The sequence below is a fragment of the Mesoplodon bidens genome, assembly GCF_964165515.1.
Source record: "Mesoplodon bidens genome assembly, chromosome: X".
Classification (NCBI taxonomy): Eukaryota; Metazoa; Chordata; class Mammalia; order Artiodactyla; family Ziphiidae; genus Mesoplodon; species Mesoplodon bidens.
The window spans coordinates 37,424,165-37,437,384 of record NC_138163.1 but is presented as its reverse complement, the minus strand read 5'-3'; the positions used below and the strand labels follow the sequence as shown (position 1 = coordinate 37,437,384).

At 52.4% G+C, this 13,220-nt stretch overlaps 1 protein-coding gene across 8 annotated transcripts in view; it reads right to left on the bottom strand.

The window, feature by feature from the left end:
* The window catches only part of SEPTIN6 (septin 6), a 72,001-nt gene extending 62,668 nt beyond the window's left edge, over positions 1 to 9,333 (bottom strand). For 4 of the 8 annotated variants that reach the window (XM_081222591.1, XM_081222589.1, XM_081222590.1 and 1 more), the window contains exon 1: positions 8,701 to 8,999. In XM_081222591.1, the coding sequence (XP_081078717.1) occupies positions 8,701 to 8,730 (30 nt within the window). In that variant the 5' untranslated portion in view covers positions 8,731 to 8,999. Of the gene's footprint in view, positions 1 to 8,700; positions 9,004 to 9,275 lie in introns of those variants that run through there. The other 4 variants (XM_081222586.1, XM_081222587.1, XM_081222593.1 and 1 more) reach the window with 4 other exon arrangements.
* Between the last annotated feature and the right edge of the window lie 3,887 nt (positions 9,334 to 13,220).

Genomic DNA, 13,220 nt, shown 5'->3' with positions numbered 1-13,220 from the left:
GGGGAAGGGACTGGAACTAGGGGCTTACTCAGGGGGGGTAGTCAGTGTGCTTCTGCATTGTTTGATTCTTTTATGGCATGAATGTATTCACACATTACCTGTGTAATTTAAAAAATATTTTTAATACACGAAAAGCGAGTTCTGGCTCAGCTTTGCGGCAGGGGTAATTAGGCTGCAGCGTCTGAGAGGAGCTAAAAGGCAGGCAAAAATGAAAGCGTGCTCCTGAGAACTGGGAGAGGCCCCACTCCCCTCCTCAATTACATTTCCTGTTTTCTCCTCATCTGCAGTCACCTGCGGTCTTGAAATACATTATACCACATTTCATATCACAGGCAGAAACAACGCTGTCTTTCTCTTCCGCCTCCTCCCCCGAGGACACACCGATTGCGCGTTTTAATTAAATAGTCGGGAGGTTCGTGTTATGAAGAACGGGTGAGGGCAGTTCCAGCTGTGCATCGTTCTCCCCTTGCTGTGATTCTGAAAATAAAGGGTCCCATAAGCACCCAAGTGGACAACCCCTGCCCCCCTCCCCCCTTCCAACCTTTGTGGCATAGGACGCAAGCCATGTAGGTAGCCTCCGGAAACTGAGGGCGCATCTGTGTCGACGGAGAATTTCTGGCCTCCGTTTAAAACTGGGGTGGCCACGTTAGTAGCTGTCATTCTGAAGGACATGATCAAAACAAAAAGTTTGGAACTCATGGCCAAAGACCGGGCTTGTCCCCAACTTTCTCCTCTGGCCTTGGCACAAAGATGCTAGGAAAGGACAGAAACACTGAAATAGGATTCTCTCCGGCAGCCCCACGTGTCACTTACTGGTGGGCCTGATCTCTCACACCTTCCCTTCCTCTATCTCCCTCCCCAGCTCTGAATATCAATCTCTGAGAGACGCTGCAAATCTTCAGGACGCTCAAACTCAATGAATAGTTCAATGATGCATGATGGAATATTAAACAGCTGATAAAAATATATTCTCAGAATATTTAATGGCATAGGAAAATGATCACCAAATACTGTTAGATAAGAAACAAAAACAATACCCTGTGTATACAAGATCATCCCAATCATGAGGGAAAAAAGTATGCATGCATTTTTAAAAACTTGGAAGAATATATACCAAAATGGTGAGAATGGTTGCTTTTGGCTTGGAGGGGCTGTAGGAGCTGCTGCTTTTCTGTTTTCCAAATTTTCTACAGGAGGCATATTTTACTTTTTTTTTTTTTTGGCGGTACGCGGGCCTCTCACTGTTGTGGCCTCTCCCGTTGCGGAGCACAGGCTCCGGACGCGCAGGCTCAGCGGCCATGGCTCACAGGCCCAGCCGCTCCGCGGCATGTGGGATCTTCCCAGACTGGGGCACGATCCCATGTCCCCTGCATCGGCAGGCGGACTCTCAACCACTGCGTCACCAGGGAAGCCCCATATTTTACTTTTATAATCAGAATTAAAATATTATTTTTTTAAGATTCTATGATGATACTTTCCTAGGCAGAAAAGTGGCCTCAGATATTTTAGCAAAATCTTTAGTTACAGCCAAAAAGTTGCTTTATGTACAGATAACCAGAAAATTTGGTGAAGTATTCAGCTTTCTGGCAGTTTTATTGTATATAAAACATTCATTTTCCCAATAATACAATAAAACCTTATTATTCTTCTTATTATAACATATTTATATGCAATATAACATTATTATACAGTATGCCTTATTCTTATAAAGATTCATGTGAACCAGGAGTCAAAGTCAAATTACAGACCCTGAAACATGCAGCAAAAAGTCTTGCTGAAACAATCAGGTGGATGATAGCCCTATCTGCTACCTCTCGTGTTACCAAGGGAGTGAATGCCACTTATTATCCCATATTATCAGCCATAAGAACCACAAGAGCACTGCTAAGTTCCCAGAGGTTAAAACAACAACAACTCCAATATGCCTAACACATCAAACGTCACGATTTCCCTGGCTCCGATTAAGCTGAGCTGAGAGGAAACTGACAGTAGTAGTGATGCCCTGAACTGGGAGAGAGAAATCTGGGGGCCTTTCCGAGGAGAAATAAAACCTGCCAAAGCTAGCAGCACCCCTTAGGGGCCCCAGTGCTTTTCAGTGGGGGAGCAGCTTAGGGGATCCTGACGAAGCACAAAGGAAAGCATTCTCACCATACAGGGAGAAGGCCCAGTTTTGGCAAATCCAATAGATGGAACTCTGGATTTTAATACACCAGATCAATTCCAGAGTGGCTTTTTTCTATAAAAGGATTCACAGCAGGATTCTATTATATAGCCAGCTCTCCTAGTGCATGTAAAAGGGGATTCAATAGACAAAAATTCAGCTGTCATGTACCTTTATAGGAAGTCAATAGCTATATACACCTACACGGACGGACAGACAATATGTGAAGGGTTGTTTGTTTCTATTCCAGTTCCAGAGACCCTGCTGAGCTAAAAGCACAGACTTGCTTTCTCTACAGCTGTCTCCCCACCCAGCTCAAGGAGTCAAAGCAGGGAAGGGGTGGAGTTAAATTCCGCCACCTCGTTTGGAAGCAGAAGCAGGCAAGGACGTAAAAGAAATTAGGCTGGAGGAAACACAAGAAGTGTACAATGTCAGAGCTGGAAACACCCTTAAAGATCACTTAATCCAACCCGCGCATTTGACAAAAAGGGAAACAGAGACTCAGAGGCAGGAAGTGACTTGTCCCGAGTCACAGAGTGATTTAGTGGCAGAGAGTGGTGCTGGGACCCAGGGCCCTGTCAAGCAGACCGCCGCTCTCAAATGGAAAAGCTGACTCAAGTGGCACATAGATTTCTTTCTGCTGCTACAATTCTGGGACATTGGGCTTGTGGCTGATGCCAGTCGGGAGGAGAAGGGTCATGGAAAATGACCCAGAAGCCTGTGGGCTCACCAAGGCGCCTCTGGCCCACAGAAGGCAACTGAGGCGGTGGAGGCCAGGAGACGCTGGTGCCCCTCTTCTGCATCTTCTCTCCCACCTCTAGCTCCCATTTCCCTCACTGCTGACTCAAGCCTGAGCCTCAGCCTGGCCTCTGCTCAAGAGCCCCAGGGCTACCGAACCCAACCAGCCAGATTCTAGGTAAAATATCTCCACCTCAGCCAGGGGTGACCCTTGCCCAGGGTGGGTCAACTTTCCCACAAAAGCCTGACAGATTCCCTTCAAATCAGGCCATTTAGAGTTTCCTAGGTGTTCTGGCCATTGTCATCTCCAATCTGTTAAAAAGAGAAAAAAAGAAAAGGTTTACCCACAGGCCTCTGGATGAATGCCCAGCTGTCCTCTAGGGAGCCTGAATTTGCCTCTGCCTCCATCTGGTCTCATTTAAAGGGGATCTGAAAAAACCCAGTTCCTGCCTCAGCGCCAGTGCTCAGAGCTGGGGGCCTCTGCTGCGAAAGGAAACTGAACACGACCTCACACCTCATCAGGGCCGTGAAAGCAGAGCTCTGCTCCCGAGAGGGCCCTGGCAGGAGAAACCTGAGCCCTGGGTCCTGTCCCCAAGAAGGCCCGCGAATCTTTTGCCCAGTCACCTTTAAGTGAGTGGAAGGGATGACCCCACTGCAGGGCCAGCGGAGAGCGTGCTGCATAATTCAGCAGATGGCTGCCTCTAATGAGAAGACACTGCAGAAGCGGGAACGTTATCTCCCCCTCCTGAGCATGTGGTCCTTCCTCTGTGCAGGCAGCAGAAGCCTCCTACCAAACCGAGGAGGAAGGGTCTATGTTTCAAGTTTATTCTGCGCGCCTCCTCCAGTTGTTACTTAAAATAATCCATCATTACGTGGCTGGTGGCTCCAAGATTTTTATTTAAAGTATGGGAAAGAAAGGAAGGAAGGAAGGAAGGAAGGAAGGAAGGAAGGAAGGAAAGGAGGGAGGGGAGGGGAGGGAAAGAAGGAAGGGAGGGAGGGAAGGAGGGGAGGGGAGGGGAGGGAGGAGATGGAGGGGAGGGAAGGGAGGGAGGGGAGGGAGGGGAGGGAGGTGAGGGAAGGGAGGGAGGGGAGGGAAGGAAGGAAGGAAGGAAGCCCACACATAGCCATGACTGTGCTATCTGGGGTTTAAGCTGAGAATACTTTTTAACATCAGAGAGTCTTCAAAGCACCCAAGTATACTCTTCTCGACCTCCATGAGTATACTGAGGTGGGGCTGGGGGGATCGCAGTGAAAAGATGGGGAAGAGGGGACATGGCAGGATTTTTATTTCTTGGAAATGTGATGAAAAGGCCAGAGTCTTTTTTATAAAAACGAATCTGTGTCATCTGGAAGGTGTTTCATTGCTTCATCCACTGACCAGCAATAACACTTTGAACTAAGTCATTTGGTCTCCCTGAACCCATAAAATGAAAAGAACAGTAATACTCATCCAGGAAGCTGCTGGGGAAAATGAAATCATACAGATGGAAGCGTTTTGAGATCGTTGAAAGAGACATGTTACACTTATCTACGGTATTCTTTCTTTTCTTTTCTCTGTCTCTTTCTTTCTGGAATGTGGTTTTAACGTAAATGCAACTGAAAGCGCTCCTCAATTGTTCATGCTAATACGAAACCAAGGCTCCGATAATCCAGAAACCCAGGCAAGTCCAGAAATCAGTCCTATTTAGTTCTGGAATACCTTTATCCAGGGGACTTATCTTTCTAATTAGTTTTGCTTAGGCTAATGCAACGCGTTCGCTCCCTTACAGCACAAAAAGGGAGGGGCCATACTGGGTAACAAAGCCAGCAATTAATAGAAAATTTACAGCAGAGACTCTACAAAGTAAATGCTGTGCACATGACTGCAGATCAAAATCTCATTATACTATACAGACAAACCACTCGGCTGTAATGCAGTTTTGTAATAAGAATGCCGCGAACACTCACACTTCCAGGCTTTAGGATATGAAGAGGAAACGGGGCTTATACCGGCCTCTCACGTGGAAGCTCTGAGAGGGCTGTCGTGTGTGCCGTGGCCACCACTATATCCCCAGCACCTGGCACAGGGCCTGGCAGAGTCGGTGCCCAATAAACACATGTTGAAGGAATGAATGAAAACAAAAGTACATGAATTAACAAATGAAATGTTCCCAGCCTGGGAGCAGAAGTGAGATCTCACCCATCTTCACACCTACCCTTTTCCTAGTTAAAGCCCTCAGCAAGCCTTTCCTGTCACCCACTGCCCCCCCCCTTGCACTGCTGGATCAGGTCCCCTTGTAATGAATTATCCTAGCGGGCAGTAGCTCTCCTCTGCAGCACATCACAAAGATAATTATAGTTATTTGTGTCTGCCTCCACTACTGGACTGTAAACTCCCTGAGGGCAGGGGCCATGTGCATTTGTGAGGAGGAGGGCGGACATTGTAATTTCCCTCCAACTTTTAATTTTGAAAAGTCTCAAACACACAGAAAAGTTGGAAAACAGTACAATGATCATTCATATACCCTCGACCTAGATTCAAGGATTTTTAATATTTGGGGCCATGCAAATTTTCTTCAGTGCTGTATTCGCAGTAGAGGTATGGGTGGATATTGGGGTTTTCCTCTCGCTGCTTGGGGCATCATGTGACTTCTGGTGCGAGGTGGTGGAGATGGCTGAGGCAGTGCACTTCAATGGGAATCAAGGTTAAGTGTCATTTGATAGCAAGACCAGAGTGCAGCCACCTGTAGGCGGCTGCCTTGGGACAGTTGCCCCGGAACAGTTGCCCCAGGCCCAGCACAGCTAGGGCAGCGTTAGGCCCTGCAAGCTCTTTCTTTAGGGAGAAAGACCATTACCTGGCTGCACCGTGCCTTGCCAAGTTACCTTGGACAAGTCATGGAACCTCTCAGAGTATATATTAACAGCAGCCCAAGCCATCTCCCAGGCAGGGGTTGGGGATGGAAACATCCCAAGAATCTTCTATAGTTCTCTAATTATTTCACCGTGTCCACAAGTTGTCTCTCCAACTAGACCGCAATAAGCGTAAAAGCCAGGAACTATGTTTACTCCTTTTCTCTGGTATAGTTGACCAGAGCCAGCCATACTGCTGGACACTTAGCAGTCAATCAAATAAACACTTGTGGACATGATGAAGAAACAGTTTTGTCCTACAGAATCTTTGTGGTGTTCATTCAGATGGGATGGGATTGTATTCCATACACAAAAGCTGAACTTCCAAGTTGCATGCATGCCCAAATAAGGATCCTATCCAGCAACTCTAAGGTCTGTTTTTGTCACTAATGATGTTACCTTACAAGCCAGAGTGACCCTCAACTGACTCTGGAAAGGCCAGCCCATCCCTCACACACACACCAGAGCACTACTTGCAGGGCACCATGTCTCAGAGCTCATTAAAAAGAACTCCTAAGCCAGTCACACTTAGGTTTAGTCTCCAGTTTTCTTTTCCCAAATCCTGGATACTCGCTCACAGGAAGAAACAATCAGCAGCCAGACGTCCAAAGGCCTCCCGAGTTAATTCCATCTTCCCCTGGTGAATTACAACTTCTTGCAGACACAAAGGCAGGCAGAGAGACAAATGACACATAAACAAGAGCTTCACTGGCTGGGGGAGGGGGGCATGGAGAGTGACGTCAGTTTTCCCAGAAACCCATTTATCACGATAACAAGGTCTCAAGTGCTCCGGGCTGCTCTTTCAGCTTCAGAATCTGGTATACAATTATGTTCATCATACAGTAGGGCAAGGCCAGCCAGAGCAAACTGGAAACAAGCAAAGCAAACCAAGTGGCCCTAAATCACCCCCACCTCCATTTGCAGAACAAAGGGGATCTCTGGGTTGCCGGAGGTGAAACACAAACTTCTGGAATGTTCCCCTTTGCTACATCGGCCCTGCAATCTTAATTCAGGTTAGGGGGACTGGTGAGAGAGTATGGGCAGGTCGATGCAAATTAATTAGCTGACAAGAAAAATCACTAGTGTCCTTCTTGGTCACTAAGGATGGAGCAAGTGTAATCCAGGAGACTAATTCCTCTACATAAGGCATGCCATCTCTAAAATGCAGGTAATGGAGGAGCAGAAAGGCACTCTGGGAACCCTCAAAACACTAAAGCAATACATATTACAGTGCCAATCTTGGGGAGAAAAGAATTCTCTCAAATTCCATTATCACAGAGCACTGTCTCCCATCTTCTGCTGGTCCTTCCACATCATGACTGCATAAGGAGCTCCATGCTGGGGTCTTTCAGGGGGGTGGGGGAGGTTCCAAAGAAATCACCTTGCCCTTCCAAACAAGAACAAGAGGATGGAATAAATGTATCCATTTCCTGTAGAGGAAATGCTATCAGACTCTGGATTCAGATTTTGAAAACAAATCAGTTTCAATTACACCAAATACCTAGAGGCTATGTATATTTTTTGCACTGAAATTGCACTGCATGGAGTATTTTCTTAAATAAGTAAGCCACAAGGTTTAAAAACCGTGTGTGTGTGTGTGTGTGTGTGTGTGTGTTTGTTTGTTTCAGAGATTTGCATCAGGTAGTATTTAGTGTCATGGGATCTGACCTACCTCTACTTCACTCTCCTTCCTCACCTCAGGGTGCTGGTAATTGTGGGCTTCTTAAAATCCCAGATACCCATGGATGAATAGAAAGGCTAGGTTGTTCCCTCAAATGGAATCATCCCCTCCCTTGGCAACTAAACTTCTGGTCTAAAAAAACAAACATGGAGCCTCGGGTCACTTCAGTATAATTTCTCTGCACATCCCAGACTGGAAAACTTCAGTTCGTTAAATGAAGATTTTTTTTTTTCCAGAGTCGGCTGCCAACAAAAAGAGAGAGAGGGCACCGATTTTGCAAGCGTCGCACTGATTTTCCTTAGTCCCCATAACAAGAAGCCAGCTCCACAGGTTTTGGCACACAAGCCCAGTTACACTGAACACGCACCGGAGACAGATCCCCCTGCCCAGAGGCCCGCAAAACCCTGGTCAGGTGCTCAGAAACACGCCGAAGTACGCAGCCAGCCACCTACAGGCCAGCGGACTGCACCGCACACAAACGCACAAATGGGACCCAGAGGCACACAACACAAGCAGACGGCGAGAGAAGCGTCCGGACCCAGGGACAAGCACCAGGGAGGCGAGCACACTCCAAGAAACTGGCGGACTCATCTAGGGTCAAAGACAAGCCAGGCACCGCCGCCCGACCGGGGAGGCAGGAGCGCGCGCGCGTGCACTCATATGCACACAGTGATACACACAGAGACGCAGTCACATATGTAATGCATATGGAGAAACCCTACCCCAGCCAGTCACCTCCCCGCCCCCCTCACCACTCGCCGCCTCCTGCCCCAGGCTCACCCCAGCCCCAAGCCCCTCTGGCTGAGGAGGCCCGGGTCCCGGCGGGCTGCGGGGCGCAGGGGCGCGGCCCGGCAGCCAGAGGGAGCGAGGCCAGGGTGCCGGGGACCCGGAGGGCTTGGCGGCCAGTGCGGCCATTCATTCGGCAACGCCCCAGCGGCGGGGCCGCAGCTGCAGCCAGGGAGGCGGCGGCGCCGACTGCAGCTCTTGGGCAATGCAAGTTCAGTCGCTGGCCCGCAACCCGGACAAGGCTCCCCACCCGCACGCCACCACGGTTCTCGGGGACGGGAGGCTAGGGGACTGAGTCGCTGACCCCGGGAGCAGAAGTCCCGCCGCGCCTTGGCTCCTGGATGCTGCCCACTGCCCTTCTCGCGGTGGAGGCGGCGGCGGCCAGGTCCTCTCGGCCCTTCCAAGGCCCCCGGCCCTGGCGCTGGCACCCAAGCCCCGCACTCACCGCCTGGCGAGCTATATCGGCCGCTGCCATCGCTCCTGCCTCCGCCAGGGCTGCCACCGGCGCCGCCGCAACGGTAGCTACAGCACAGGAAACAGCGGAGCTCCTCCGACAAAGAGAAAGTGTTACACTTCAGGCGCGACCAAGTCCGGTGGGGGGAGGTGCAAGGGAGGGGCCCCCTCGCCGCAGCTCCAACCTCTCCTCTATCGCCCACCCCCTCGGAAGTCGGGTGCGGGGAGGGGGCGGATTTAACGCGCCGCTTCCCTCTCCCGCGAGCCTAGTTCCGGCTCTCCCTGCAACCTCAGTTGTAGGCCTTTGCGAAGGGGGGCGGGGGCTCCCCTCGGTGACCACGTCCTCTGCCCCTCCACCTCGCCACTGGGCTCCGTGGTACGTCCCGACCTCTGCTGAATTGTCTCACACACCCCTGCTCTCGCCTTACATCTCTGAGTCCCCAGACCCCGGAGGCTGGAAGGGAGCCCCCGCCCTTCCCCCCCCCCCGCCGCGCACAACTCGGCGGCTGAGCCCTGCGGTTCTCCTCTCTCTCCTCCCCGCCCCCTGTACCCCCTCTTCCTCCTCACCGAGATCTCTGGGTGCTTGGAGGGGAGCGCCCGCCGCTGGAGTCTCGCTGCTCCCCCACACCTCCCCCCACCTCCCCCACCCTGGCCCGGGAGTGCTGCTGGGGCGGGGGCGAGTTGGAACACCTGCCGCCCCACGGTGGAGCTTAGAAAGGAGGCGGTTGGGGAGAGCCGCACTGCGGGCCCAGCAGTTGAGCTGTGACCTGCGGAGTCCGAGGCCAAAGGTCCTGAGACGACACGCCCCTTCTGCCCTGGGGTTTCCACGCGGCGGGTGTTGTGGGCTGTCATTTCCGAGCTCACCACCGTTGGGTACTTAATACAAACGGACCCCACGCCTCCTCTCCCCACCGGGCCCTAGACGCTCAGCGTCTGAACGAGGCTCAGACGACTCACCCCCTCGTAGTGCCTCGACCGCCGGGGAGTCTCAGAGGAGGGGCTTGGGGCTGAAGGCTCCCAGCTCAACAGAAGGGGATATTGGGGAGGGGCGCGGAGCTGCTTCCGGTGGCTCTGTCCCGCCCCCTGATTTCCCCTTAACCTTGGGTCAGCCCGAGACTAGGCGGCTGCGGCGTGCAGAAGGAGACCCCACGAAGGCAGAGGCTCTGCCCGCCTGCTTTCCTTTTCCTCCCGGCCCACCGCCACCGCGGGTCCCCTCCCTTGCCCTCGGCACCTCTCCGCCTCTCCGGCCTGTCGCCCCGCACCCCCTCTCCCGGGAGTGGCCCCTTGTTAGCTTCTAGTGACTGGCGAACCCTGGCAGGTTTCGCGTGCCCGAGGCCCGAGCGGGCGGGACAATCCCATTCCACTCCACTCCTTAAGGGGGCAGGTGCCCTGGTCTCGGAGAGGGACTCAGACCCTCGAGTGGAACCCGGGACCGCGGGGGGAGACAGATCCATGGGAGAAAGCTGGGCCCGCGAGGGGGCCGGGATGCAGCGTGGGAAATGGCCCAAGGCGGGAGCGGTTGGGGGGGCGGGGGCAGGAGGGAGGAAAGAAGAAAAACGAGAACCTACGAGAGAGAAGAAGGGACCCAACCCAGAGGCCCGTGCGCGCGGGGAGGAGGGAAGGCAGAGAAACTGGGGTGGCCATATGAAGCGGCGCTCCCCTGGCAGTTGATTCCAACTGCCGGGACAGTGCTTCTCACACTGTCTCAGGGAGCTTTTTACGTGCGTGTGAACCTTGAGAACAAGGACTCCGCAAAATGCGTCCCCCAGTGCCTAGTTCGGGGCCTGGCGTCCACCAAGCACCCAATTAAGCATTTCCTGAACAAGCGGGCAGAGGATTTGGATTGGGGGGAGGGGTACAGAAGAAAGAAGAGACACAATCAAGAGGTGACTGTAGGGACAGAAGAGTCAAGTATTGGAGGTGCCAACTGTACTGGAGACCTAGGAGGGACTGAAAGACAAGAGCCTGGCACAATCTGGGACAGTACAGGGGAGTTCTGTAGACAGCGCAGGCCCACAGGGCAGATGGTGGTGGCAGAGAAGAGGGGCGGCTGTTGTCTCCGAGGCCCGCCAGGGCGCTGGGGCAGGGCCTGGGCGAGGCGCCAGGCCCTGGATTGGGGTGGCAGCCACGTGCGGGGGCAGGGCTGTATATGAGGAACCGCTGTAAGGCTGGGCCGGGACCGGATGGGGGCGGGGAGTCAGAGGGGACTGGCCGCTTCCAGACTGGGTGTCTGGCAGGGAGACAGGTCTTCCCTGCAAAGACTGGGGCATGGAGGACGGGGAGGGGCTGGAGGTCATTAGCTCTGACCCGGACGTGGGATCTGGGTGACGGCGGGACGAGAGGCGCACATTTGGAAAGCAGAGCTAAGAGCTGATACCCGGAGCCTCGGCGAGCCGGCGGAGGGCCCAGCTGAGCTGGGCTGGCTGACTGCGGGGCTCCCGGGGAATCCTGCTTGCCCCCAGCAGCACCGCCCTCCCGCCTTAGCGCTCCGCGCTCCCCAAAGCTCCGTGCATTTCAGCCCAGCGCTGGGGGTACCTTAGCGGGGAACCCTTGGTGCCCCGCCAGTGTGCCCCCCTCTGCCCGCCTGTCCCTAGGGACCCTCAGAACCTCGCAGAGGCCTCCGACTCCAAAACGCTGGACCTCGCAGACTGGAACCAAGTGTGTAACTCAAGTCTCCCTCAACCCCTTGGTCCCTCCAAGACCTGTCACCTGCGTCTGCAAGTGCCTCCTGGGGCTTGGGCTTCCCGGTTTCCGTGGGGTGCGGCTTACTGTTGATGTGTGAGTAGGTGTGCATTTGTCTGTGTCAGTGTGCGTCAGCTGTGTCTGTGTGTTTCAGTGCGTGTCAATGTGTGTGTGTACTGGCATGTGCTTACTCCTATGTTTGTATTTGTTCTTGTGTACCTGCCAGTGTGTGTTTCAGTGAATGTGTCTGTGTCGATGTGTGTGTGTCAGTGTGCATTTTTGGTGTGTGTTGGTATGTATGAAAAGGTGTGCATGCCGGTATTGTGTGTGTGTCAGTATGTACATGTCAATGCGTGTGTCAGTGGCTGTGTGCGTATGTGTAGAGAGGTTTTAGTTCACTGCGTTCTGGGCTTTACATACCTTACCTGGCTCAATGCAGGGGGCCAGTAACTGAATGCTGTGGATTATAATACTTATTTCAACAAAGAAGCTTGGAGGGAGGAAAGGGGAAAAAATAAAATGAAAACAAAGAAATTTGGAAATTCGCTGGGTTTGTCTTTGGTGCTGGGTCACTTGCCCAGGCACGGGGCAGACACGGGAGGGCCGAGGCAAGAGTCAGTTGCTCCGACCAACTGATGAGTGGTCAGTTGCTTCCTTGAATGTCTGTCCCCGTTGATGAGTGGGACCAAAAGACCCCCTTCCTGAAGAGGCATTGTGGACCCTCAGGCCCTTCCATGAACATGTCTTCATGTTCGATGTGTCCTGGTGGGGTCCCTTGGGCCCAGCGCAGTTATCTGGCAGGTGCTCAATGTTTGTTGAGTGAATGAATAAACGGAAGCCTGTAGATGTGGTGTCTTCAGTGTTTCCACTGTCCTTAAGGAAGCTGGAGCAAGCAGCGACTTCCCCAGGCCAGCAGGTGACTGTCATTAATTTGCTAATGTTGTTTGTGGAACCGGACTCCCCGGGGAGGGGAAATGGCCCTCCCTGCTAGATAGGAGGGGGCCCTAATTATAGTCAAGCTTTAGAAAAGTCACCCTGATGGCTGGGGCAGGGGGTGCTCAGACTGGATGGGGGAAGGGGACAGGGAAGGGGAAAAGGGCAGTGAAGTGGAGCTAAGAGCTCAGCAAAGGGCTTTGTCCTGAAACTGTGGCTTTATGAAAGGAGAAGGAGGATACTAGAGTTGGTCTAAAGTGGAGACGCTCTGAGAACCATCTGAAAAGTAAGATCAGAAAGCTGGAGGAAGGGGACAAGGTGAAGCAGAGGGAAAATGATCTGAGATTAACCAAATCCAGACAGTGCTGATAGAACCAGAAACTCAGTGAAGGAGCTGAGTCAAGATGAAGTAAGGATTCCTTTGTGCATTATTACCTGTTGCCCTTGGCTTTACATTATTTTATTCCAGTGGTTCTCGAAATATGGTCTTTGTCTAGCAGTCTCAGCATCACCTGGGAAGTTAGAAATGCAAATTCTCAGGCCCCAGGCCAGACAGACCTACTGAATCAGAACCTTGAGGACTGGGACCCAGCAGCCTTTGAATAAGTCCTCCAGGGGATTCTAATTTATGCTAAGGTTTGAGAACCACTGGTTTATCTGAAATCTAGCCATGGAGGGATGGGACACAGGCCTGGAAAAAGTTTGGCAGGATATTGAGGGAAAATTCTGAAGCCTGGGCTGTAGCAATAATGGCAGATCCTGGTGGATTTCTACCAGTGGGCAGCATGAGAGTACAGAGTGCCTAGGGTTGGAGAAGAGGTACCAAAAAAAGATGGAGAGGGGACCCCTGTAGGGAGCTGGAAGTTTCTAAAAATAAACTTTGCTTCCTTTGAAATT